Below are 27,994 nucleotides of genomic sequence, written 5' to 3' on the forward strand. Positions count from 1 at the left end.
CCTGTCTCGTCCCTTGTTTTCCTGTGAAGTGAGTGAAGTTCAGCGTGCCTGGTAGCGACCACGTGAGGAGAGTCTGAAGGTCCTGCTCGACCTGACGCCCAAGTGGGATCCTCAAGAACAGATCTTCCTACTGGGGTCCTTACCGTCTGCATCAGAGCTGGGCCACGGCTATGCTTTGTTTAGTCCAGGCAATATTTAAAATTTTCTTTTCTTTTTTAGCTAACAGTTAAAATTTGAGAGTTTTTTTTTTTTAAACAAAACTCTCAGCTTTCAGCATTTCAGATGTACAACTTCTCTGATATAACCAGAAGACCTGGCGAGGCTCCTTCCTCATCCCCGTACGGGGACCGTCTTCTGCCCGCAAGTGCTCACAGCCCCTTCTGCAAGGGAATGTCCTCTCCGGGCCACCAGGGGTGAGCCCAGCCTGCGCCCCTGAAGGCACTGGAGTTGTGAAGCTGTCTTGGACTCTTTCTCCAGTGCTGGGTTAAAAAAGAGAAATCACTTTTCAAAGTAAAGTACCTTGCTCACCGGAAAGTCCTTCCTGCTTTTTGTGTAAGAGCAGATACTTAAATATTACACTCATTTCTTCATTGACCTACATTGTGATTCTCAGGGCCCTTTGTCTCCTACATGGAGACCTGGAGAGGCGGCTGGCCTGGAAGATGGACGTGGGCCCCAGCACCAGGCCCGTCTCTCGCCATCTGGAGTGTCTCAGTGGAGCCCAGTTTCCTTATCTCCAAAACCTGAAACAAATTTCCCAACTCTCGAAAGTTCTGTGATCTTTGCTACTTTTCAGTTTCCAATGATTCAAGACATAGTAGCTTAGGTTTCCTAACTTAACCTGGTGTCTCTGTCAAACAGAATTAATCATGGAATCAAACATGTTGCTGCCCTCAGAGGGGCTGTGTGTCACAGACCCTCAGGTTCTGTGTAGAGGTTCCCTTTGTAAAGACAAGGATCCTTCAGATAATCACCCTGCCCCCATCTCCATCGTCTTCATAAAGTGCAGCGAGTCTGTGGGCCGATCTGACCCCTGTGACGGAGGACGTGTGCACTGGACGTCCGGAGAGAGGAGACCTTGGGCGCATCTCGGAGGACCCCTTGACATTCAGGCTGGAAACTGGGAAAGGAGGAGGGTCCCATGTTGAGCCTGGGACGTGGCTGCGCGAGCCCCTCGTGTCCTGGCCGTGTCCTAGGCTGGCGTGTGCCTGGGGAGTGCAGGGCCTGCGCCTCCCCACCCCGGGGGTGTCATGGGTGCTGGAGAGGCTGGCACAGGGGGTGTCTTCAGGCAGCCGCTTATCAAGCCTCAGCTCTTGCCGTTTCATCCAGACACGGTGGACTGGGTGGAAGCCGGCCCCAGGGTCAGGAAATCTGCCTTCTGTTCCTCGTTCCGCAGCCGTGACCTTTGGAAGGTCATTCCCCAGCCCTTCTCAGGTTCTCCATCCATAAAATAAGACGGTGAAATTAATGTGCTTTATAAGAAACGTTAGGGAAATCCTTCTGATTATTTCCATGAAAACTATGGCCGATGAACATTTCTTGGGGCTCCACCTTGACCCCCTCTCTGGCACACTGTCTAGGGCCCTCGACTCTGGTTGGAGGGTTTCTCAGAGCCCTGCCTTCGAGCTGCCTGTTCGTGGGTTCTGTTCCCACCTATAACCTCCCTGGTGATGCCTCACCCCCCAGGAGGACAGGTGGTGGAGGCAGGAGCTCCTTACGCCAAAATAAACAGTAAAGTTTGGAGACATTTAGACCAAAATAATTAGGACAATGCTGTTGAATGAAAGATGGCATTAGACTTCTTGTTGTACTTAAGTTAGAATCTGGTCCCAAAAAGCACACTCTGATTTGTTTTAAAAGGTTTGTTTGTTTGTTTCAAGATTTCATTAGTTGAAATCTTCTGATCACGCCTCAGTTCAGGCTCTATTTATGGGCTTTTCTACTTCCTTGAGAAATGTTGGAAAAACATCTGTTTTTCTATCAACAACTGTTGACTATTTGGGAACAGTATAACACCAAGGAACACGAACAATCGTGAATGAAGCTAACTATCTAGAAGAAATGAGTTCAAGCTCCCCTGAAATATCTACCTGTATAGCACAGATTTATTTTCCTGAAATAGCAGAAACCCACATATAAGACAAATATATAAATTACCAGGATTTTAAAAAATGTTTTATTTTATTTATTTATTTTGGGCTGCGTTGGGTCTTCGTAGCACATGGGCTTTCTCTAGTTGTGGTGAGCAGGGGCTACTCTTCGTTGTGGTGCACGGGCTTCTCATTGCGGTGGCTTCTCCTGTTGCGGAGCACAGGCTCTAGAGCGCAGGCTCAGTAGTTGTGGCACACAGGCTCAGTAGTTGTGGCGCACGGGCTTAGTTGCTCTGCGGCATGTGGGATCTTCCTGGACCAGGGCTCGAACCCGTGTCCCCTGCATTGTCAGGCGGATTCTTAACTACTGTGCCACCAGGGAAATCCCTACCAGGATTTTTATACTCTTTCAAAACTTGCATATAACCGACCTGCTTTGGGCAAGGAATCAGAAATTCTTAAGGATGGAAATGTTGAAATTGCAGATTTCCATTCTAAAACACATTTTTAAAAAAGAATTAGTGCTCTGAAAAATGCTGTGTTTTCGTGTTAAGAGTGATAACAAGCTGTGGAATTATCACGTATCTTGGTGATCGTTATGGATCTCTGATCTCTTCAGCATTAGCCAGGCATTTTCTCTAATAATATTATCCCTTGTAATAGCAGTAACGTTTTGTAGATCACAAAGCGCTTTCAAGAGACGCTCTAATAGGATCCCTAAACCCTGTGACGTGCGAGAAAACCAAGCGTGAAGTAAGTGACTTGCCTGGCATGATAGGCCCAGAGTCTTAGGGCTTCTGTCCGCGTTCTTTTCACTACATAACCTTGAGACTGTCCTTGATGGCCCATTTTCCTCTAAAACACTTCACTTGGGAAGACGCATCGCTGTGCGAGGCCTTCTGGTCCTGCTGTCTGAGGGCGGTGGGTGTGTGGGTCTCACACCACAGGCTCAGCTTACGGAGTTGCCCCACCTTGTAAAAAGGTGACGGCTGATCACAGAAAGCTTCCTCGCCTGCCAGCGCCCGGTGCTGCTGGGAACAAGGTCGGTGTTTCCACTCTTTTTCCTTTGCCCCTTCATCCCCACCCTCCACTTCTAGCAGCAGGACGAGTTGGCATCAGCTGGGTGCTGTCCCTGCTCCCCCTGGACCCTCCGGATGGGCCACCAAGAGGGGCGTCTCCGCTAAAGCAGGTCAGGGGCCCAGCAGGTGACGCGGTTTCCCCAACTTGGGGACACCGTTCGCTCTTAAGAGGCAAACGCCCCAAACTCATCCCTTTTCTCAGAGGTCCTAACCTAACACGGAGTCAGAGACAAAGGTGACTCTTAGGACTGAGATGCTCATTCTGGTCGCCTGGTAGGTGGCCCTGCACCATCCCGGCTGGGATGCCACGCTGTCCCCAGCCCAGAGCTTCCATGAGAGGCATGAGCTTGTTTCTCTTTCCGCCCTTTGTGTCCTGGAGTCCGTCATGCCGAGGCACAGGTGCCGGGGGCAGAGGCAGTGGGGCAGCTGCCATCGGAGCCCCCCAACCCCGGGCTCGTCCCCTGCCCACCAGTCCTATGGGGCTACCCGTGGGGAGACGCGGAATTTCTCTCCCTGTCCGGGGAGAGCTGACTTCCTTGGAGACTTAGTTCACTGATGCTTCAGCCCACTTGTGTGATCCTTTCACTGGACTCTGAACTGAATTTGTTCTTCTTCATTTTTCTTACGAGGCTTTTCTCTGGCTGACGGTGGAGGGCTGGGTGGGAAGGGCTCCTTATCTGCTGCCCGGTCTGGGGTCGCCTCGGTGGCTCTGGTCCAGCAGCACCTCCCTGTGTGTCCCCTTGCTACTTTATCTGTCCCTCTGTGATTTTAGAAGGAATTTCGTAGAAATGGGAACTGGAGATTCGGTGTGGATTGAACAGAAAGTGTGATCGTCACACTGGCTTATTTGCAAGAGCAGTAAAAGGACACTAAATATTCTGCCTGCACACATATTCCCGCCTGAAAATTACTAGCCTCTTAATTTATGATTTTTGGAGCAAATGTTCAATAACTGTTGTTAAATCAACAACATTGATTTAAAAACAAAATTATCAGCATTACCTAGTGTCTCACAGAAAAGAAAAAAATCTAGCGGATCACTTCAGATTTAGCTTTGAGATGTTATCAGTCGTCTTTCTAAGCACGCGTTACCCTTGGTAAGTGCAGTGCCGTGAAAACGCTAGCACGTCCATGAGCGTCGAGCAGGCTCAGTTCATCCCGAAGACCCGGCACGGCACGTTTCACACCTTCCCAGGAAGGTTCACATCAATCACGGAGTAACATCTGTCTTCCGCAAACACCACCCCAAGCGCCCTCCTTCTCGGAAGGTTGGGCCGAGGGCACCAGCGCAGATCCCCTCCCTGCCAAGCCTTGCGTCACGAGCCTTCGGGATCAATAAGAACATTGTGGCGGTTGTTTCAGAGCTGATGAAGTTACTTGTCTGCAAGCCGACACTTGACTCAAAAGGCTGGTCTGGTTTCTGTGGTGCAAGTGTGGTCTTCGCTGGGCCTGTCCTGGCACCGAGCTCCGGGGCTGCTCTGCCCGGGCAGCGGCTGGGCCCAGCCCTCATTTCATAGTGAGTAACCCATCCGCCGGACCAGCGCCTCTGTGAGAGGACACGGTGTCTTTTCCGTCAGAACCACCGTGGCCCATTAGTTAGTAGGAAGGAGGGAAAGAACAGAATGGAAAACCCATCGGATGCCTGGTTGTGGGCTCTTCAACTCTGGAGAGACAGAAAATGTGGTGGCCCTGCTTTTCTTAATAACTGGGATAAATGTAGATAGTTGTAGGCCATTGAGCATCTAAGGATGAGATGATGCAGAAATGCATGACTTAGAAAAAGTTTCTCCATTCATAGTTGAAATGCACAGTGTTTCTTGGCTTTTCAGTAATCGGTTGATATGGTTTGTATATTAATTCACGTCAGGCTCTTAGAATTTCCTCTTGGAGTTTCTGTCTTCCTCCTTGAAAACTTTCTGTTTCATTTTCAGGGAAGTGGAATCCTTTGGGTCTTACTGTTGAAGTATAGTTTTGTTGTGTCCGATATTACTTTTAATTTCACCAATTGCGGGGTAAATAAACCATTGTGCGGTTGGAAGAAAAAATTGGCAGAAAGTCAGAATATGTTAAAGACTCTTGCTTTTCATTGCTAGGGAGATTTCCCAACTGGAGTGTCTCTGTTTTATTTTGCCTCTGGCTAACATCTAAAGATCAGTCATAAAGCTCCATGCAAATACTTTCATGTATTAGAAGAACAATATTTTGACACTCATTGACACAGCAAAAAAATACAGCCCTAAATTAGTGTTCAGGAGGACAGTGAAGACGTTGTTCATTCGTATGAGATGCATGTGAAAATGTTGTGTTGTGTTAACAGAAAAGATGCCCCTCAGCCCTTGACCGTCAGCATTTGCCGGGAGAACCGCGTCTGGTTTTTCACAGGATTAGACAGCTTTTTATTCTTAATCATGGGACTTGAGCAGTCATTGGTACTTGACAGACTACAGAAAATTTTAGTCACCAAAAAATAAAGGTTTATTCTCCAGAGTCTAGCAATTTGAGTTAAGCTTCTCTCAAGTTTTTGTTTGGTTGTTTTTTTCTTTTTTGGGGTGGGGGGGGGCATTTTAGAATATTTAAAGACTTGATATGTTAACTATTTTGAAAATATTCAATTTATCAAAGGCCTGATTTTCTAAATTTCATCTAAAGTTATAAAGACTCAAAAAAAAAATCTCCTGTCACTATGTGTTTTTAAAATAATCAAACTTTTAGGAGCTCTCTTGATTTTTTTATTTGAAGAACATAAAGGAGCTTTTGATTTAATTTCCAGCAGTGTGGGGGGATATAGTCTGTAAATTATTGGGTTTTTTATATGTAGTGGAATTTCTCTCCTCCCGTGTCACTAGGCTCAAATATTACTGCTACAAGAAATGTTTTCTTAAATAGAACTAGCTTCCCTTCCCATCTCTCTCAATCAAGGACACTGCTGAGTCAGCATCTAGGAAATAATTATGATAACAGAAACATTACACTCATGGGCAAGACCAGGTTAAAAAGAGCAACTTAACCTCCCAGAAGATCAAAGCTTACGTGTGTTTATGTTGGGGTGTTCTTGTATTTAGCAACCAGAAATTAAAGGCAGAACGATTAAATCTAAATCTATTCGAGCGTAGTTTTGAGAGTGTGGAGGGTAGAGTGACTTTTAAATTGAAATCCTGATTTCTGTGAATCAGGATGCTGTGGTGAAACACGTTTGAAATGAGTTTCAATGAATGCGTTGAATGGGCACCAGCTCCCTGGTGACGAGGATGCTGCGTGTGTCGGGCCGAGGTCCTCAGGGACGCTGGACGGGCAGGCGCCACGCTCGTGCGTCAAGGAGCAGACGGATGAGGATCCTCGGAGCCCTCCCGCTGCGAGGTGTGCCCGCCGCCTCCCGCTCCTGCCAGCGGTTGACGGTCACCCCTCGGTCCCGGGTGGCTTGGGGATGTGGCGTTCCTCCCTCCTCCCTGAGGATTCTGGGGCCCGGGTGCTGCCTCCCGCCTTGGACCTGCCTTCTCGGCGCTGATGCATGGCTGCCCCCCCACCATGCAGGGACTGGTCCCCAGCTGTCCTCCTCCGAGCTTGTGGCACAGGGAGCAGAAACCAGCTCGAAGAAGTTCAGGTGGAAAAGGAGTCATCCCAGGGGGCGCTGGGGCACGTCCCAGGCCGGGGCGGTGGAGTCGCTTGCCGTGCTCCGGGCGCCTGCCCCGCGCTCCCGCCAGGCCTGGGGTCCCGCCCTCCCTACTGCTCGCCCAGCAGGTGTCCTGCCCTGGCTCTGAGGTGCTCCTTCTACCTCAGGCCTCCCCCCGGCCTCAGCAGGGCACTGACCCTCCCGCCGGGGCAGTCAGGCGTCTCCGGTGCCCAGTGCCACCCTGTGCATTCAGGCTCTGGGCCTCTGATCACAGGCTTTTTTGAGACCCCGATTGGCCCAGAATATGTCTGTGTCCATCCTTGATATGGGACTGGGAGTGGGGGAGGCACTGGGACGGACCCCTGGCTGAGCGTAGCCCTGGCCGTACGCCTCCAGCTCAAGCGGGGGGGCGGGGGGTGGGGGGGCTGCTTGGGACGGAGGTTGTCAGGAGCTCCCACGCCTGATGTCTCCTGGAAGCTCACTGGAGTTCCTGTCTCAGAAGTTCCTCCTGAAGTCAAATGCTGGGCTGTTAGAGCCTTTTTCCCATGTAAAGGGTGGATGTCCCTGAGCCAGGCTCAGCAGCCCCCGTGTCTACCCCCACCTGGCATCTTCCCACTGCCTGGCACTTCGCGGGCTTCCGTAAATACTTGCTGACCGACAGGTCAGGTCCCCGGGCTGGTCCGCACAAGTCCACTCAGCTGTTCCTAACGACCATTTATAATAGCAGAATTTCCACAGGAAAATGCATGGGAGTGTAATGCAGCGAAAAGAAAACGAAACAGGCCATTGAGGCTCTCGTCCCACCTCCGGCCAAACTAGCTGTGTGACTTCACCCAGATCACATAACCTCTCTGGTTTCGGCTGGTTCCCCTCCTTTTTATGAGTCGAATTGAAAGACAGCATCTCTGAGGTCCCTTCCAACTATGAAAGTCTGTGGCTCTGAACAGAATGGGGATTAAATTCGCTCCCCCCTTTCACTCTGCGTGCCATGTATGGACGCAGGACTTTGGTCCTGGAGATGAACTAGGTTCTCCCAGGTGCCAGGAACCCTCTCCAGCTGCGTAATCACCACCATCATCATCATGATAAATAATAGTCCCTGAGCACTTACTCTGTCCCAGGCACTGTTCCAGGCACTTTTCATATATTAGCTAATTTAACCCTAAAAATGACCCTATGAAGTTGGTGCCATTATTCTCATTTTTCTGAGGCCCTGGAAGATTAAGGAGCTTTCCAGAAGTTACCCAGTGACTCCTGGAGCTGAGGTTTAACCCGGGTGGTCTGACTCCAGGTCTGAGGCCCACAGCACGCACTGGTTCTCGGTGTGGTCCCCAGACCAGCAGCATCAGCTTTGCCCTGGAACCTGCTAGAAGTGCAGATTTTCAGGCCTCACCCAGGCCTACTGAGTCGGCCTCACTGGGGCTGGAGGAGGCCCGCGATCTGTGTGCTAACCTCCCAGGAGACTCCGATGCACACAGACTCCAGTGCCCCTGCCTGCTCCCTGAGTACTGGCTGTCATCGTGCCTGTAAGTGTCTCTCTGGGTCTTTGCTCCCCGCTGTTCCCACTGGGAGGCAGGGGTGTGGTGTCACTGCCCATTTGTACATGAATCACTGCCCATTTGTACGCGAATGAGACAGGCATTCAAAAGTCAGACGGTCATAAACTGGGAGCTAGTTAGACCGCTTTTCAAGGTCTGTCTTCTAGTTGGCATCACCGATGAAGTCACTGCAGGAAAGGTCAGGTGGTGGAGACAACGAGGAAGGAGGGAGGGGAGGGGATGATCCCGCAGCCGTGTCCCGGGGTGGGCAGGCCGTCTCCACGAAGCCCTGCAGGCTGAGCCGTGGCGTGAGGGCGGCGCACACACGAGAGGGGAGCCCTTCTCCCTCTGCGGGGCAGCTCCGTGGCCCGGCTGCCCCATGAGTGCCTGCCAGCCTCCTGCATTCGTGGGCACGCAAGGGATGCCCAGGTGAGCTGAGATGTGCTGTGAGCACAGGACGTGCACGGGGCTTCCAAGGCTCAGTGCATAGGAAAACGGCGTAAAATACCTTGATAATATTCTCCATTGAAACGACAATGTACTGCATACATTGGCTTATAAAGCATTAAAATTAGCTCTACCTTTTCCTTTTCCTTTTTAAATGTGGCTGATAGAAAATGTTAAGTTATGTATGTGGCTTGCATTGCATTTCTGTGGGGCAGCACCGTTTTAGGGAGCCTTAGCTTGTAAAGTCCCGTCTGTGTTTCCCTTAATGCACATAATGTGATGTGTCTATCAGGGTTAGTTACCGGTAACGATGGCCGTCAGCACTGGAACCCAGAGGTCCGTGGCGAGGCTCAGGCCTGTCACTCAAGGGAGCCCAGGACCAGCCCAGAAGTTGGACCCCTCGGGTCAGAGTCAGACGAGAGTCAGAACCGGGTGCTCAGGACGGCTTTGAGGGGAAGGTCACAGCGAAGTCAGAGCTGCTTCCCAAGGGTGAGTTGAGGCAGCCCTGGGCCGGGAGCCACGAGCCGGGAGTGGCGGGCAGGTGGCCGGCCGTGGGCGTGGAGTCACTTCCTGCTGTGCAGCTGAGCCAGCAGCGAAGTCTGGGTGGCTTGCAGGGCATGCGAGTGGGAGCAGGTATTGGAAGCACCTGGAAGGGGTAGGCGGCTGGGCTCCAGGAAACAGCACTTCTGGGAAGTGCGTTGTGACAGTCATGGTGTCGGGCCCGTATGCCAGGTGTGAGTCCCTGAGCTAGTGTCAAGCTGACCATCACTGCACGGTGTAAGGTAGGCAGAGCTGTGCAGGGACACTACAGCAGAGGCAACAATGTTTACATTAAAGGCAAACATAAGGATTTCATTGCTCTATTGAAACAGTCAGCTGAAATTACAGTCATCACAGGACTGCCCGCCCATCCTAAATGCCCTGTCACAGTGTGACTTTACTGCTTTTCTCATGGGGGTGGGGGGGAGGTGTTCCCCTTTGTCTGGATTTGGGCTGTGCCTGCCACAGTAGTCCACGGAGGGGCACGGCGGGGCCTCCCGAGGCTTTAGGAGGCCTTGCAGTTTCTGTTTTCTAAGGAAGGGAAGCTGGGCCAGACTGGGTGAGAGGCTGCGGGGACAGGACACAAGGAGGAGGGCTGGGGGGCGGTCCAGCACGGAGGACCCAGGCCTGTGCGGGAGGCCATCTCGGCCAGCAGCCCGGGAAGCAAGGAGGAGCCGTCCTCCCGGGTTCTGAACTCAGGGTCCTGAGCAGTAAAAAGCCTTAAGCCAGAGTTTCGGGATGGCTGATTAAGCAGCATCCTTTGTCTGTATGTGCATTTTCCCTTATGGTTCTTTCCTACATTGTCTATGTGGTCACGTAACCTTGGGTACATACCATGCTTCATGTGCTCACTCAGAGCATGTTGTGCTGGGCATACATGTGTGGCTGTGGAATTTGCTCAAATTAATTTCCAGTCCTAAAGCCCCATAAAATGACGTTCCCTAGGGCTGGACGATGTCTTTGTCGATGCCCACCCTTTCCTGCAGGAAGGCAGGAGGGACCCCGGTTTCACTGTCGGGGCCTGGCCTCCTGGCTGAGGGGCAGTGCCGACTGATCGGGGTCGGGCTGCTTGGGGGCCACACTCACCAGATCAGTGCCGGGAAGCGAGGGCAGCCGTGTCCCGGGGCAGAGAGTGTCGTGATTTTGGAGAGAGGGTTTTGGGAGGACTTTGAAGTGGAGCTGCAGGCCCGCCCTGCACTTTCCTGCTCTTCCTCACACCGTTCCACAGCAAATACGCAGCCTCGTTCAAACAGGAAGAGTGATGGGAAAGCTGAGTGGGCCCGGGGAGAGGGCTGCAAGGGGGGGACAAGGACCAAAACGAGACAGACCAACAGCACATACGGGTCATAAGGAGTAGCAGCGAAGGCAAATAACCACGGATTCAAAGAAGCTTACAGGCAGCGCAGTTTGGTTCCATTTGCCAGAAGCCGAGGTGGGCAGATTAGAGCCCGTGGGACAGTCGCGGGTTTTGTAAATAGCACGGCTGCACCCACCTCTTCCTGTGTTGTCTGTGGCCTCTTTGTGCTCCAGCGGCAGAGCTGAGTGGCTGTGGTACAGTGTGTGGCTCGAAAGCCTAAAGTATTTACTCTCTGGCGCTTTAAGAAAACGTTTGCAGACCCCGGACTTAAAGGAAATAAATGAAGGAGTTAAGCTAGAAGTAGTCAGTAAAGACACGGACAAGAGAGAGAAAATCATTCCAGAGGTTGAAGTCACATTAGCAAGAAAAATTTAAATAAGTGTTACTAGAAACAGTCAGGTGAACAAGCAGGAGGAAATCACATAAAATAATATGGAAGAGAACAAGGATAAATATGACCGGGCAGCAAGTAACAGACCTGGACACAGAAGAAAAGAGATACAACACATGCATAATTGGCGTGCCTGGAAAAGAAAAGGAGCGCGTGGAAGCATGGAGGAGATAAAGTGTACTCAGAGATCAATAAATAACTACGTTACCTGACTCTGCATACAGAGAGAGCAGATGGTGTTCCAGAAAACTGGGTCAGAGTGATTCCCAGAGGACTAGAGCTTTCAGGCTGTATGTTGTTACCCCCAGCGTTGGACTTCGTAGCTTGGTGGACCTGGCCGGAACAAAAGGGCAGGGCAGCGCAAGTGTCGGTCTGGCCTCTTTCAGTGCATTGGTATCAGTGTTGAATGATATGTTAATAGCAAGAGCTAGATAGCCTTCTAAATTTGTTTTATTATTTTTGGTGTTTTTAAAAATGTACCATCTAATGATTTTTTTCCTGTCCAGTAACTTTGTGCTTTTAAAATGTCTAAAAGACCCTTAATCAAAGGAATCCACAAACAACAGTATTTTTACCCATGAAGAAATTAATAGACTGAGGTTTTGATTTTATGCTAGATGATTTTCTCACTACAGTTGTGTTTGTTAGTCATTTAGTACCTGTTTCCCAATTATGTCAGAGTAAGGGGTACTCCCCGCCCCGGCTAACCCGCCCGAACTATGTGCGTCCCACAAAGCATAAGGCCCAGCCTAGCCCAGGACTCCTTGAAGTCCTGATTCAAACTGAAAACACCAGGCTATCATGATGAAAACAGCTACTGAACAGAGCTGAAAGAAAATGTATGTGAACGGTTCCACACTTAGAATCCTTTATGGGGAATTTTAATCTCCATTTGTTCAAATGCCTCTGATTTTTATTAGAATTATTTCATAGAATTTCTCCCCTATTTTTATACATATATATATATGTATATATATTTATGTACGTGTATATGTTTAGATTATTTTTATGACAGTAGCCCGTAAAGCACAAAAGCACAGGGCTGAAAAGGCAGCAGTCAAATGAACATAGTTAAACATAACCTTGATTAACAAATCTCGTTATTCATGGATGACAGCTCAGTTAATAAGTGTCCGTGGCTTGGATACTGAGCCGGAGGTTAATGGCAAGGTGGAAGCAATTGTCGAATCCAGGTTTTCAAGACAAACACACATCACAGCCCGAAAGGCACGCGTGGAATCAAGGCTAGCTAGTCGGCTGTGGTGATGCACTTTGGCTGTTCTCCACCACTGGTCCAGCTGGGAACCACTGCAAGCTCCTGAATCCAGGAAAGAGGAGGCCCCTCCACCGTGACTTCCACGTTCATGATCTGTACAGCCAAAGAGCAGGTGTGGGAGAGGAGTATTTTTTTTTGGTGGTGGGGGGGGATTTTTTAAATGAAAGTTTTATTTTGACTTCTCTAAATTAGATGTGTAAAACAGATAGATTCACTGTATAGTTACAAGAGAGCACATGTCCAAATGGAGCGGATACTTATAACCACCTAGACTTGGCCTTCAAGCGTCAGTGACATGGAGTCGGGTTCCCCCTGGACTTTATATGCCTTAAAAGCAAGATGAATATGGGACATGGTTGGAGAACTGTGCTGTTCATTTGCCATCAAGGGACATTTTGATGTTGAAGAATCCCAAGCCTTGGTACATTCCTTAACTGATTGTCTTTCCTCCCTGTGGGATGGATTAAAAAATAAAAAGCAGGCGATGTTTTCGTTTGCACTGGTGATCAGGTCAGGGCAGAGGTAAATAAGTGTGTGAGGAGGTGGGTAAGTCAGTCGTATCCTTATGGGGCCCCTCATTCCGGGAGTGACGGGCCCAGAGTGCAGACGCCTGAAACCCGTCACCTCAGGAGCGTTTCTGCAGCGGAAGCCGGAGCTGGGTGGGGACTTGAGCTCAGGGGCGGCCGGCCGAGTCATGGGTCACATGTCCCGCATGTGAACAGGAAGGTGAGGAGAGGTGAACCTTTGCCTCGGCCGTGCCATCCATCAGGGAATAAATGGACCAGATCAGCGTGTGCAGCTGTGTGAGGACGTGCAGGCCTGGGCGCTTCCCACACAGGGGCCTTTGTGCTGGACACGCCTGAGCATCGCGATGGGCTGCGCGGCCCCGGCTCGGTGGCAAATTACTAACCCACGATCACCGCAGAGCACAAACTTGTTCATCTTCTCATCTGGAGTGTCACCGGTCTTCATTTACCAGTCAGAGATGATTCATTATGCTCAGTGGAAATTCAAACAAAGCCTTTCCCTCTGCGTTTTAAAACCAGTAAACTATTCAGTAATAACAAATAAATCTGGAGCTGTATATCCTTTCCCTCCCATTCCCAGGCTGGAGTCTGGGACAGTATGAACTTTAAAGGAAATGCCTAGAAATTGGTAGGTCAGAGGCCGCGGATGGTCGGTTGGAAAAGAAAAGGGCAGATTCTTGGCACTCAACTGTGGTGAAAGTGAGGGCCTCCTGTGTGCCCAGATTCCCGGTGGGGATGGAATGAGCACCAGGGAGCTGGTGCCGGTGTCTCAAGTAATCCACCCTCAACCAGTCATCATACTTTCTCCTTTTATTTTTAGCAGCCCTTGCTTTCTTTCACATGATTAAAAATATGATTTTTTCAAAACCATTCCAGCCCAACATAGTGTTTAAAAGAAATAAAATAAGCTGAGCAGTCCTGAAAGACCTATTTGAAATGTTATTTTTAGAATGGAAATTCAAGTAAAACACCCTTAAGTACATACACTAATCCCTCAGAAAAACGTTCAGATAGAAATTCTAGCCAGAAGCATAATTTAATTTTTCCTAAAAACTTTGGAAGCATTTTGAAAAAAGCCAAAATGTGTGTGTGTCTGTGTGTGTGTGTCTCTGTGTGTGTGTCTCTGTGTGTGTCTGTGTGTGTGTGTGCACGTGCACGTGTGTGTGTGTGCACACAGCACGTGAGCAGGTCAACTTAGTTGGGGAGGTGCCCAAAGGGCAGCTCGGGCCAGTATAGCCAGTGTGCTATGCCATCGTCCCAGGGAAACCCAGAGAGACACAGGCCATGCCAGGGCCCAGGCTGGAGGGTTCCCAGGCAGAGGAGGAGGGTATTCCAGGCTGGGTGGACACCTGCAAGATGCGGACACCAAAAGGGGCCTCTCACCTCTGTGGTGCCCACAACCAGGGCACCTTCGAGGAGCTGAACAGCCAAGGGCGCTGGCCCAGGGTCTGAAACTCGGGGCCGCACGCACCATCCCGATGAAGAGGACAGCTTGCATTTTGTGCCTTTTTAGAACTGATCAAGCTTTATTATTAATATAATTCATGTAAAAATTTAAAAGTGTTATAAAGGAATTCATCAACTATAATCTCTTAATGCAAAACAAAACTTCAGATCTTTCATGAATGTGAACAAACCCCTCTCCTGCCAGGACGATTTCATCTGATGCTTCTCAGCATGTCCCTGACCTGCGTCTGCTTCCAGCGTCCCACCCGTGGGCCGCATCTCCAAGGCGTGTGAAATTGCCGAAAGCCTTGTCTTCTGTAGAACAAAAATACAATTTAAAACAATCTGGAAATAGACCAAAATACAAAATATTCACACCAAAGAAACTTTGAGTACAGGAGAAATGTGCACGTTTTTATTTTTTAGAGGGCTGCCATAAATTGAAATGAATAAAGAAGAATTAAACTTTATTTAAACTAAATCAGCAAAAACTTTGCTGATTGTGTTTTCTAAAAGAAAATAAGCTGCTCCATTGATCTCAGAAACCTATTTTTCAGCTTATCCAACAGCAGCTAGGGAGACACCAACCAATAGTTTTCTATAAATGTTACAACAAGAGTTCAATGCACATAATATTGAGGACCGTGTTCTAATGAGGTGACTATTGCTTTCACCTATTTTATTTTGAAAAGTGGGTGTGAGTGATGAAAAAAATTGATTTTTAAAAAAGTTTTTGTTGAAGTATAGTTGATTTATAATGTGTTAGTTTTAGATGTACAGCAAAGTGATTCAGTTATACATATATATGTGTATATACATATGTATATTCTTTTTCAGATTCCTTTTCATTATAGGTTATTACATTGAGTTCTTGTTTGTTTGTTTGTTTTTTTGTCTTAGATTTTTTTCTTAAAGAGACTGCTGTCAGATACCAGCTATACTTAATTTTGTAAAATCTTCATCTTCTGTCTGTGTAAACAAAATCTTTAAAATCAGTGTGTGGCTCCAAGCTATAGGAACTCTAGGCCTGGCTGCTACGGTGAGAGCCATCTGAGCTGAGTTTTGGGGCCCTGTTTTGGGTCTTTCACATGCAGCTAGACTTCTGGCTCTCCTTGAAAAAGCCTGTCTGCGAGGTGCACCCACCGAGCCCCTGACCTTCAAACACAGCTACTGAAACCTTAACTCTGAGCAGATGTCTTCACTGCCAGATAACTTGTTAAAAGTGCTGTTCGTTATATGATTGTTTTTCCATTAAGGATTGTTGAATATTTTGCTTTACCATGTCACCGCAGTGGTAAGTTTCCAACTTTACTGGTAAGAAATTTGATCCTACTTTGGAGGATAAACACCTGTCCTTAAATGATGTTTTCTTGCCTTCCTTCCATGATTCTTAAATATCCTATGAAAAGGTTATTCGGTGCAGACGCTCTTCAACATCTCATACCTGTGAACTGTAGTCCAAGGTCCTGCTGCGTGAATCTCACCTGGGCTGCTGCAGACAGAGGTGCTGCAACAGCTGCCCGGCCTGTGCACCTGGGCTGTACCCAGAGGTCCCCAGATGATTCTGTCGCACGTTAGAGTTTGAGAACCACAACTGCCGTGGTTAGGATAGTGGACTAGATTCGTCGTCACCGTCTGGCTACACAGGTTAAAGCATCTAAACAAGGAGGCCGTTAGCCCTTGGTAGCCAGAGTCCCCGCACCAGAATCCGAGGAAGTGAAACTTCACCAGTAGCTCACCCGGCTTTCCAGATAATCAAATAATTGCTTTGCTCTGTTGTGCTTCACTTCTACTCTGTAAAAGCCTTGCCCCCCCTGTCCCTGCGTGGGGAGCCTCCTGAACGCCTTTGGAATCAACGTGTGCTCAGATAAACTCCTGAGAGTTTTTGTGTGCCTTGGTTTACCCGTTAGCACTGTCCCTGTCCCGTGATGTGCGTTGGTGACATGATAGTTCCTGAGGGGCAGCTGGGTACAGCTTTCACGTGGCTCTCCCTCTCTTTCTAGGCCATGTGGCTGATGCTGCAGAATGATGAACCCGAGGACTTTGTCATAGCCACGGGGGAGGTCCACAGCGTCCGGGAATTCGTAGAGAAGTCGTTTCTGCACATCGGGAAAACCATCGTGTGAGTATGACTGGTGGACGTCGGTCAGACATTTACTTGCTATTCTGCCTGCATTTTGTCTTTTTCCCTCTTTGCTCTTGTAAAGCATGAAGCAGGGACTTGGTCCCAGTTCTAGTGAAAGTCAAATGTTTGTCACCATCTAAACGCAGTTTTTTAAAAATTTCTTTCCTCTTCTTAATTTTTAAATATGTTTTTAAGGTTTTTACTTTTCTAACTTTAAATTTTGTATCATGGTTTATACTCAGTTTACTAGGATTTTACTGTTGCTAATTGCTCTTAACAGATCAATGTGATAACATAAAAGTTACACAAACTTTTTTCAATATTTCACTTTATATTTAAAATTTTTGAAACCATAGAAACTTACAGAAAAGTTTCAGATACCTGACCAGCATAAGTCTTTTCTCTGAACCATTGAGAGTAGGCCCCGTCCCCCTGACTTGTGTGTGTATTTGCTATAAACAGAGACATTGTCGAACATGAATGCAATGCAGCCATCAGAGTCAGGAAATCGCACTGCTAAGTGAGTACTGTCTAATCTGCAGATCTCACTTGAGTCTTGCAGTTGGGCCAGTGCTCCACTTTATACCAAAATGATCCACACACTACATCTACTTGTTGCATTACACAAATTTTGAAGTCAGATTTTTATTGGAATATTTGAAAGATTTGGGGGAAATCCTTCACTACAGATGGAAGATTCTTTTTTGGTGATTGTTTTATTGAGATAAAATATATATAACATAAAATTTACCATTTTAATAATTTTTAGGCATACAGTTCAGTGGCATTAAGGATATTCACAGTGTTGGGCAACCATCACCACCATCCGTCCACAGAACTCTTTCTTCTCCCCAAACTGAAACTCTGTTCCCATTAAACCCTAACTCCCCTCCCCCTCCCCCAGCCCCTGGCAGCCACCATTCTACTTTCTGTCTCTGAATTTGATGACTCCAAGGACCTCATATCAATGGAATCACACAATATCTGTCCCTCTGCGACTGGCTTATTTCGCTGAGCCTGATGTCCTCAGGTTCCATCCCTGTTATATCCTGTGTCAGCATTTCACTCCTTTTTAAGGCTGAGTAAAATATTCCATTGTGTGGATGGACCACGTGTTGCTTATCCATCATCTGTTAGCACCTGGGTGGCCTCCACCTTTTGGCTGTTGTGAATGATGCTGCTGTGAACACACGTATACAAATATCTGTTTCAGTCCCTCCCTGCTTTCAGTTCTTTGGGTTATAAACTTAGGAGTGGAATTTCTGGGTCATATGGTAATTCTTTGTTTAACTTTTTGAAGATCTTTCAAACATTTTTCCAAGATTCACTTTTAAAATATAAGAAAGGACTTCCATTTCTAGCTATGATGGAATAACAGAAATCAGATTAAACCTTCTATCTTGAAAAACTAGGAAACTATATGAAATATATAAAACACCGTTTGGGCAACGGGCAGTGCAGGACCGTGATCCCTGGTAGAAAAGGAACAGGTGAGATGAGCCCTGCAATCACCCGGCTTTCCTGGAGACATGGTCTCCACCAGGGAGCGTGGAAGAGGAACTTCAACAGAGAACAACCGTCTGCTGAGAGCTGAGGAGGTAGAGGTCAGAATTCAGAGAGTCTGAGGCACCTGGATGTTGTGGGGCCGAGTTCTAGAAAGGTGTGACGATCTGCAAAGAAAAAGAGTTCCCAGGGCTTCCCTGGTGGCGCAGTGGTTGAGAGTCCGTCCGCCTGCCGATGCAGGGGACACGGGTTCGTGCCCCGGTCCGGGAAGATCCCACATGCCGTGGAGCGGCTAGGCCCGTGAGCCATGGCCGCTGAGCCTGCGCGTCCGGAGCCCATGCTCCTCAACGGGAGAGGCCTCAACAGTGAGAGGCCCGCATACAGCAAAAAAAAAAAGAGTTCCCAAAACGTGCATAAGGATCCCACTGAGTCCTTATTGAATATTAAGAAGACATTCCACAAGCTTGGATGAGGAACTGCCTGGAAGGTGGAATTGAAGGTTTCTTAGAGTGTTCCCAAGCTTGGGAGGCACATGAGCTTCAGCCATAATGGAGAGACCTCGTTCTCACTCAGTGACCATCCTCACTCAGGGGATGAAGTAAGATTCCAGAAGGGCTGTGCCTCAGTGATGAGACTGATTCCCAGAGTAAAGGCTGCTCTAGACCCAGGCTAACAAAGCTTAAACACAAACTTCAAAGGGATCAAACTGGATACAAATAACTTAGCCTTCAAGCATTGCAAAGCCCAGTGTTCTTCAAAGGAATACAGTAAAATCTAGACTCAAAAGCATAACTTTTTTTTCTTTTGATTTTTATTGGCGTATAAGTTGCTTTACAGTGTTGTGTTAGTTTCTACTGTACAGCAAAGTGAGTCAGCCATACGTATACATATGTCCCCTTTTTTTGGATTTCCTTCTCATTTAGGTCACCACAGAGCATTGAGTAGAGTACCCTGTACTATACAGTAGGTTCTCATTAGTTACCTCTTTTATACAGAGTATCAATAGTGTCTATCTGTCAATCCCAATCTTCCAGTTCATCCCACCCCCCCGCCCTTCCCCATTGGTATCCATACATTTGTTCTCTACGTCTGTGTCTCTCTTTCTGCTTTGTAAGTAAGATTGTCTATGCCAGTTTTTTCAGATTCCACATATATGTGTTAGCACAGCAGTCCCTAACCTTTTTGGCACCAGGGACCGGTTTTGTGGAAGAAGTCTTTCCACAGGGGGAGGGGGGGATGGTTGAGGCAGTAATGCGGGCGACGGGGAGCGGCTGTAATTACAGATGAAGGTTGGCTCGCTTGCCCGTCGCTCACCTCCTGCTGTGCAGCCCGGTTCCTGACAGGCCACGGACTGGTAGCAGTCCACAGCCCAGGGATTAGGGACCCCTGCATTAACATACAGTATTTCTTTTTCTCTTTCTGACTTACTTCACTCTGTATGACAGTCTCTAGGTCCATCCACATCTCTACAAATGACCCAGTTTCATTCCTTTTTATGGCTGAGTAATATTCCACTGTATATATGTGCCGCATCTTCTTTATCCATTCCTCTGTTGTTAGACATTTAAGTTGCCTCCATGTCCTGGCTATTGTAAATAGAGCTGCAGTGAACACTGTGGTACATGACTCTTTTTGAATCATGGTTTTCTCAGGGTATATGCCCAGTAGTGGCATTGCTGGGTCATATGGTAGTTCTATCTTTAGTTTTTTAAGGAACCTCCATACTGTTCTCCATAGCAGCTGTATCAATTTACATTGCCACCAACAGTGCATGAGGCTTCCCTTTTCTCCACACCCTCTCCAGCATTTGTTTGTGGATTTTTAAAAATAAATTTATTTATTTATTTGTTTTTTATTTATTTATTTTTGGCTACACTGGGTCTTCACTGCTGTACATGGGCTTTCTCTAGTTGTGGTGAGCGGGGGCTACTCTTCGTTGCAGTGCATGGGCTTCTCATTGCGGTGGCTTCTCTTGTTGCAGAGCACAGGCTCTAGGCACATGGGCTTCAGTAATTGTGGCCTACAGGCTCAGTAGTTGTGGCTCGTGGGCTCTAGAGCGCAGGCTCAGTAGTTGTGGTGCATGGGCTTAGCTGCTCCACAGCATGTGGGATCTTCCCGGACCAGGGCTTGAACCCGTGTCCCCTGCATTGGCAGGCACGTTCTTAACCACTGCACCACCACGAAGTCCTGTTTGTGGATTTTTTTGATGATGGCCATTCTGACTGGTGTGAGGTGATACCTCATTGTAGTTTTGATTTGCATTTCTCTAATAATTAGTGATGTTGAGTCTTTTCATCTGTTTGTTGGCCATCTGTATGTCTTCTTTGGAGAAATGTCTATTTATGTCTTCTGCCCATGTTTTGATTGCGTGGTTTGTTTTTTTGATATTGAGCTGCGTGAGCTGTTTGTATATTTTGGAGATTAATCCTTTGTCAGTTGCTTCATTTGCAAATATTTTCTCCTATTCTGAGGGTTGTCTTTTCTTCTTGTTTATGGTTTAGTTTGCTGTGTAAAAGTTTTTAAGTTTAATTAGCTCCCATTGTTTATTTTTGTTTTTATTCTCATTACTCTAGGCAGTGGGTCAAAAAAGCCCTTGCTGTGACTTATGTCAAAGAGTGTTCTGCCTATGTTTTCCTCTAAGAGTTTTATAGTGACTGGCCTTACATTTAAGTCTTTAATCCATTTTGAGTTTATTTTTGTATATGGTGTTAGGGAGTGTTCTAATTTCATTCTTTTACATGTAGCTGTCCAGTTTTCCCAGCACCACTTATTGAAGAGGCTGTCTTTTCTCCACTGTATATTCTTGCCTCCTTTGTCAAAGATAAACCCATGCACATATGGTCACCTTATCTCTGGGCTTTCTATCCTGTTCCATTGATCTGTATTTCTCTTTTTGTGTCAGTACCACACTGTCTTGATTACTGTAGCTTTGTAGTATAGTTTGAAGTTGGGGAGCCTGATTCCTCCAGCTCCATTTTTCTTTTCAAGATTGCTTTTACTATTCAAGGTCTTTTGTGTTTTCCATACAAATTGTAAAATTTTTTGTTCCAGTTCCGTGAAAAATGCCTTTGGTAATTTGATAGATTGCATTGAATCTGTAGATTGCTTTGGGTAGTTTTGTCATTTTCACAATATTGATTCTTCCAATCCAAGAACATGGTATATCTCTCCATCTGTTTGTGTTGCCTTTGATTTCTTTTGTCACTTTCTTATAGTTTTCTGCAAACAAGTCTTTTGCCTCCTTAGGTAGGTTTATTTCTAGTTATTTTATTCTTTTTGTTGCAGTGGTAAATGGGATTGTTTCCTTAGTTCTTAATGTTCAGCATTCAACCAAAAATTAGTAGGACTGTCATGAAGCAGGAAAATGTGACCAAAAACCAAGGGGAAAATCCATCAATAAAAACAGACTGAGGAATAAAAAAGATGATGGTATGAATGCATAAAGAAGGTAAAATAGCTATTATAACTATGTCAAGTATTTTAAGAAAAACATGAGTATAGTGAGGAGAGATAAGGAAATATGTTTATTTTTTGGAGAGCCAAATGGAACTTTTAGAAATGAAAAATTAAGTATCACTGTTAGCATTGAGACTAGATTAGATACTACAGAAGAAAAACTAGTAAACTTAGAGACATAATACTAGAAAGGACCCAAGATGAAGCACAGGAAGAAAAAGACTGGAGGAAAAAAAAAAAGAGAACAGAGTTTGATTTGATTAACCTGTGAGACAAAATCAGCCAATCTAATATATGTGTAATCAGAGTATCAGGGAAAAAGCAGGGAGGGCACAGGAAAAGAATTAAGGAACAGCCCCAAATTTCCCAAATTACTGAAAATAAATGCTAAAGAGAAAAAAATTTAAAGCAGCCAGAGAAAAAATAGAATTATTTACAGAGGAACAAATATAGGAAAGTTTTGTTATCAGAAACTATGCAAGGCAAGAAGACCTTGGAGCAACATCTTTAAACTGCGGGAAGCAAACTGAACCTCGAGTTCTGTACCTGAGGAAACCATCTCAGAAATGGAGGCGAATTAAAGACTTTCCAGACAAACAAAGACTGAGATGGTTCATCGCCAGCAATCATTTAGGTGGAAGGAAAATGATACTAGTTTGAAGCTTGGATCTATATGGAAGAATGAAGAGCAAGAGAAATAGCCAAAATGTGGGAAGATATAAAAGTTTTCCCCTCGTTTTAAAATTTCTTTGAAAGGTAATTGACTGTTGAAAGTAAAAATAATGAAAATACATTATGAGGTTTCTACTACATATGTAAATAAATTGTATAACAACAGTAGCACAAAGAGTGGGGACAGGATGGAAGCAATGCATCATTACTGTAAAGATTCTTACACCAGATGGGAATTAGTATGATATGATTTGAAGACAGACTGCAATTAGTTAAAGTATGTACTGCACACTACTAAAACAAAACAAAATGAAAAATAGCCATAAGCCAATAGTGGAGTCAAAATGCAATCCTAAAAAATACTCACCTAAAAGAAAGCAGGAGAAGAGGGAGTGTGAACAAATAACAGATGGGACAGATAGAAAACAACTAATAACTATACTGATAATTATATCCATTGTAAATGCTCTAAATACTCTAATTAAAAGGGTGATGTAGTTGGACTTGATTTAAAAAAAAGCAATATGCTGTCTACAAGAGACACACTTTATATATAAACACATAGATAGTTTAAAAGTAAAAAGATGAAAAAATAAAATGTCCAAACACTAACCATAACGAAACTGGAGTGGCTATATCTATATGGGACAAAATAGACTTCATTTAATTAGAAGGAATAAAGAGTCATTTCATAATTTTAAAGGGGTCGATTCTTCATGAACACATAATACTTTTAAATGTAATACTTTTTTAACGTATCTACACCCAGTTATAGATACTTCAAAATACTGACAGAACTGATAGGAAAAAAAGACAAATGAACTTTATGCTCGTGTACTTCAACACTCCTTTCTTCGTAACTGACAAAACGAGTAGACAGAGAATAACTGAGGATACAGAAGACCTGAACAACACAGTAAACTTACTGGACCTAATTGACATTTCTAGAGCTTACCACCCAACACACTTCTAAATAACTCACAGGTTTAAAAAGAAATCACAAGGGAAATTAGAATATATTTTGAATTAAATGAAAATGAAAACAGCATATCAAAGTGTGTGGGATACTGCCAAAGCAATGCTTGAAGAGAAATTTGTGGCTTTGAATACTAACATTAAAAAAGAAGAAAGAGCCCAAACCAGTTATCCAAGCTTCCATCTTAAGAAGCTAGACAAAGAAGAACAAATTAATCCCAATGCAAATAGAAAGAATGAAATAATAAAGATAAAAACAGAGATCAATGAAGTAGAAAACAAAAAAACAATGGAGAGAATCAGTGCAACCAAAACCTGGATAAACCTTTATCCAGGAAAAAAAGAGAAGACAGAAATTATATGTAGTAGAAATAAAAGAGGGAACATCACTACTGATCCTCCAGACATGAATAGAATAGTAAGAAAATATTATGAACAGCTTTTGCCAATGACTTTTTCAAGTTAGAGGAAATTGGCAAATTTCATGAAAGACACAAATTGCCAAAACTGACTTCAAAATATGTATAAATCTCAGTAGTTCTATGTCTGTTAAAAGAAACTGAATTTTATACGTTTAAGGAAGAAAGTAATACCCTTTCTATACTCACTCTGAAGAGAGAACACTTCCTAACTCATTTGATGAGGCCAGCATTACCCTGATGCTAAAAATAAAAATGTTACATGAAAAGAAAGATACTGACTAGTATTCCAAGAGAGCAAAGAAACATAAAAGTACTAACAAAATATTAGCAAATTGAATCTATCAATATATACAGAGTTGGTACACCATGACCAAGTGGGATGTATTCTAGAAATGCAAGGTTGGTTTAACATTTGAAAATCAATGTAATTCACCATATTAAGAAAACAAAAGAGAAGCCATATGATTTTTTTCAACAGAGGCAGAAAAAGGCATTTGAAAAAACTTAACAACTATTATTAAAAAATAAAATAATATAAAATAAAACTTTCAACACACTAGGAATAGAAGGAAATTTCCTCAGCTGATAAATGGCCTCTGGGAAAAACCAACAGTTAACATTATACTTAATGTTGGGAGACTGAATAATTTTCTCCTAAAAATGAGGCTCAGGGCAAGGATGTCTGCTTTTATCAAACCTTTTCAACATTGTCCTGGATCCGAGCCAAAAGAAAAAACAAAAAGAAATGAAAGGAAGATGTATATCTGTCTTATTCACAGATAGCATGATGTAGTACGTAGAAAACCTAAGTAATCTACCCAAAAAGCTACTAAAACTAACAAGTGCATTTAGCAACATCACATGATACAGGGTCTATATATAGAAGTCAGTTGTACTTCTATGTACTGCCATTAAACAACTGGAAATTGAAATTTGTAAAAAAGCACATTACCACTTACAATAGAATCAGAAAATGAAATAGAGGTGAACTTAATAAAATACACAAAAGATCTGTATACCACAATCTGAAAGACTTAGATGAGAGAAATCAAAAAAGCCCTAAATAAATGGAGAGATACACCATGTTCTTGGATTGGAGGACTTGATAAGATGCCAGTTCTCTTCAAATTAATCTGTAGATTCAGTACATTACTGAACAAAATCACAAGCTTTTTTTTTTTGGTAGAAATTGGCAGGCTGATTCTAAAATTTATGTGGAAATGCAAAGGATCTAGAATCATTTTGAAAAAAAAGATCAAAGCTGGAGAACACTTACTCTCGGATTTTAAGATTTCTTTTAATGCTTAATCTGCATGATACTGACGTAAGGACAGATTTATAGATCGAGGGAACAGAATATAAAGCCCAGAAATAGACACACACTTATATAGACAATTGAATTTTTAGAAACTTGTCAAGGTAATTAATTGGAGAAGGATAGTCTTTACAACAGATGGTGCTGGAATCAGGAATAACCATATGGGGTAAAAAAGTGAATCTCAACCCAAAAGTCATACCGCACACAAAATTAGTTGAACTGGAGCAGAGGTATAAATGCAAGAGTGGAAATCAAAAACTGTTAGATGAAGACATGGGAGAAAAGCTTTGCAACCTTGGGGCAGGGAAAAACATCTGAGGTTGTTTTCTGTTCCTGAGTTATGAGAATTTTTCTTTTTTTTTTTCTTTTTTTTTTTTTTTGTGGTACAAGGGCCTCTCACTGTTGTGGCCTCTCCCGTTGTGGAGCACAGGCTCTGGACGCACAGGCTCAGCGGCCATGGCTCACGGGCCCAGCCGCTCCGCGGCATGTGGGATCTTCCCGGACCGGGGCACGAACCCGCGTCCCCTGCATTGGCAGGCGCACTTTCAACCACTGCGCCACCAGGGAAGCCCCGAGAGTTTTTATGTTTTGCAGATATACTCTCTCAGCCCATGACTTGCCTTTTCAGTTTCTTAACAGTGCCTTGCAAATACCAAAGTTTTACATTTTCATGAAGTTCAATTTATCATTCTCTATGGCTTTTTGTTTTGTGTGTGTTTGCCTTAAATGTTTAGATTAATTGGGGGCAAAGGCAAGGATTTCTTAGGACACTAAAAGCAAGAACCATAAAAGAAAAAATGACAAAATGAATGTCATGATTAAAAACCTCTATTCTTTGAAAGTGACCACTAAGAAAAGGAAAAGGCAAACACTGCTCTGGGAGAAAATGAATGTAATATTTGCATCTGACAAAGGACTTATATCTAGAACATACAAAGATCTCCTGTAACTCAAAAGAAAGAAGACAAATAATTCAATTTAAAAAATGGGCCAGATGTCTGAACAGATACTTCACACAAGAAATTCCACAAATGGCCACTTAGCACATGAAAAGATGCTCAGTGTGATCATCATCTAGGAAATGCACGTTAAAACGACAGTGAGACACCATGGCACTCCCTTTGGAATGGCAAAACGGAAAAACTCAACAGAGCCAAGTATTACTGAGGATGCTGGGACAACTGGAATGCTCATGCATTATTAATGGAAGTATGAATAGTTCAAAAAACACTTTGGCTTTCTCATAAAACCAAGTCTATATTTACTATGTGACCAATGATTTTCCTAGACATTTACCAAAGAAAAATGAAGATGTATGTCCACATAGAGACTTATCCATGAATATGCGTAACAGCTTTAGTCCTAATAAAGTGTTAGCTCCCCCCGTGTCTAATCAGCTGGCAGATGATGTGTCCGCACGAGGAATACTGCTCACTCATGAAAAGGAGTGGACACCTGGCACACTTGGAGGAAGAGCATGTGATGCTCTAGGAAAGGGTGACTGGTGCTGATAGGAATCTGAGCGTGACGGGAGAGCGACTGGGAGAAGGAGAGGGAATCTGTGGCGGGGGGTGGGGGAATGTCTGATATCTGGATCACAATGGTGTCTGTGTGAATGCATGCATCTTTCACTCATCAAATTATGCACTTGTGACACATTTTGTTTGTAAATTATTCCTCAATATAGTTGATTTTTCAGTAAAAGGAATTTAAAAAAGAACTTAGGTGCCCATCATCAAGGATATTCAAGTGAGTTTGATCAACTGTTATCATACAGCTATTAAAAATAATGCTGAAGGGCTTCCCTGGTGGCGCAGTGGTTGAGAGTCCGCCTGCCGATGCAGGGACACGGGTTCGTGCCCCGGTCTGGGAAGATCCCACATGCCACGGAGCGGCTGGGCCCGTGAGCCATGGCCGCTGAGCCTGTGCATCCGGAGCCTGCGCTCCGCAACGGGAGAGGCCACAACAGTGAGAGGCCCGCGTACCGCAAAAAAAAAATAAATAATAATAATGCTGAAGAGGAATTTGAATAACATGAAATATGATTATGATCTGTTGGCTGATCTAAAATCCCTAAAAATATGCCTACAAAGAATTAGAAGAAAACACACAAAATTTTTTAAATGGCAATTTCTACATGGCAGAATTATGCGTGACCTTTAGTGTTCTACTGAATACATTTCTCTATATCCAAATGTTCTATAATGAACTTACATGCTTTTGTAGTAAGAAGTCAACTTACACACAGTTTTTTGAAGTTAGGGGTAGTCTTACAGATGAATCCCCAAACAAGACTCTCTTTTGATAAAAGTATGAAACTTGGTCATTCTCCCACTTTGGAGACGATGTGTCATTTTCAGTCACCAGGTCATCCTCCTGTCCTTCTGTCCGTAGGTAGTCCCATGGGCTAATACCCTTTTTCTTTTCTTTTTTTTTAAATACCTAGCACAGTCTTTCACAAACTGAGAATTCTTTTTTTGTTGTTTTTTGTTTTTTTTGTTTTTGCGGCACGCGGGCCTCTCACTGCTGTGGCCTCTCCCGCCGCGGAGCACAGGCTCCGGACGTGCAGGCTCAGCGGCCATGGCTCACGGGCCCAGCCGCTCCACGGCACGTGGGATCCTCCCAGACCGGGGCATGAACCCGCGTCCCCTGCATCGGCAGGCGGACTCCCAACCACTGCTCCACCACGGAAGCCCCAAACTGGGAATTCTTTAAAAAGGAAATGTCTTAGAAAGGCATTCCATGTCTAGTTCATTTGGAGAATACTGAATATTTTAACCCCTCTTAGAGAATCCCCAGTAAGGAATCTGTTTAACTTTGTCTAACCTGGCACTTTCCAAGCTTACTTTATATTAGAATCCTACACAAACAACCGAGTTGTGTGGATTACCCGCTGGGAGTGTCGTTCTGTCCCTCAAAACTGAGGAGCAGCTTCCGGGCGGGTCTGAGCCCTCCCCTCTTCCCTCTTCTCCATCCGAAGGGAAGGCGCAGTAAAGCCCTGGAGTCAGTTTCACTAAAATCTACTGCAGATTTTAGGCAGTGACCTTCATTTTGTTTCAGATGACAGACTAAACCACAAGTCAAGCTTTTAGTGGTATATTAAACATTGCCTTTGAGTGCTATATAAAATTTTGGTGAAATTGAACCCTTTTCCTGAATTCTTCCAAAAAGAGACACGGGCGTGAGGTGCTGAGGTCCCAGATGAACTAAAGGTCTTGCTTT

At 45.0% G+C, this 27,994-nt stretch overlaps 1 protein-coding gene across 3 annotated transcripts in view; it reads left to right on the plus strand.

Moving 5' to 3' along the window:
- The window catches only part of GMDS (GDP-mannose 4,6-dehydratase), a gene marked incomplete at its 5' end in the record, with an annotated part of 495,581 nt that overhangs the window by 384,066 nt on the left and 83,521 nt on the right, over positions 1–27,994 (plus strand). For all 3 annotated transcript variants that reach the window (XM_079713984.1, XM_079713981.1, XM_079713982.1), the window contains one exon: positions 16,305–16,423. In XM_079713984.1, the coding sequence (XP_079570110.1) occupies positions 16,305–16,423 (119 nt within the window). The remainder of the gene's footprint in view (positions 1–16,304; positions 16,424–27,994) is intronic.

The sequence above is a fragment of the Hyperoodon ampullatus genome, assembly GCF_949752795.1.
Source record: "Hyperoodon ampullatus genome assembly, chromosome: 10".
NCBI classification, from domain to species: domain Eukaryota; kingdom Metazoa; phylum Chordata; class Mammalia; order Artiodactyla; family Ziphiidae; genus Hyperoodon; species Hyperoodon ampullatus.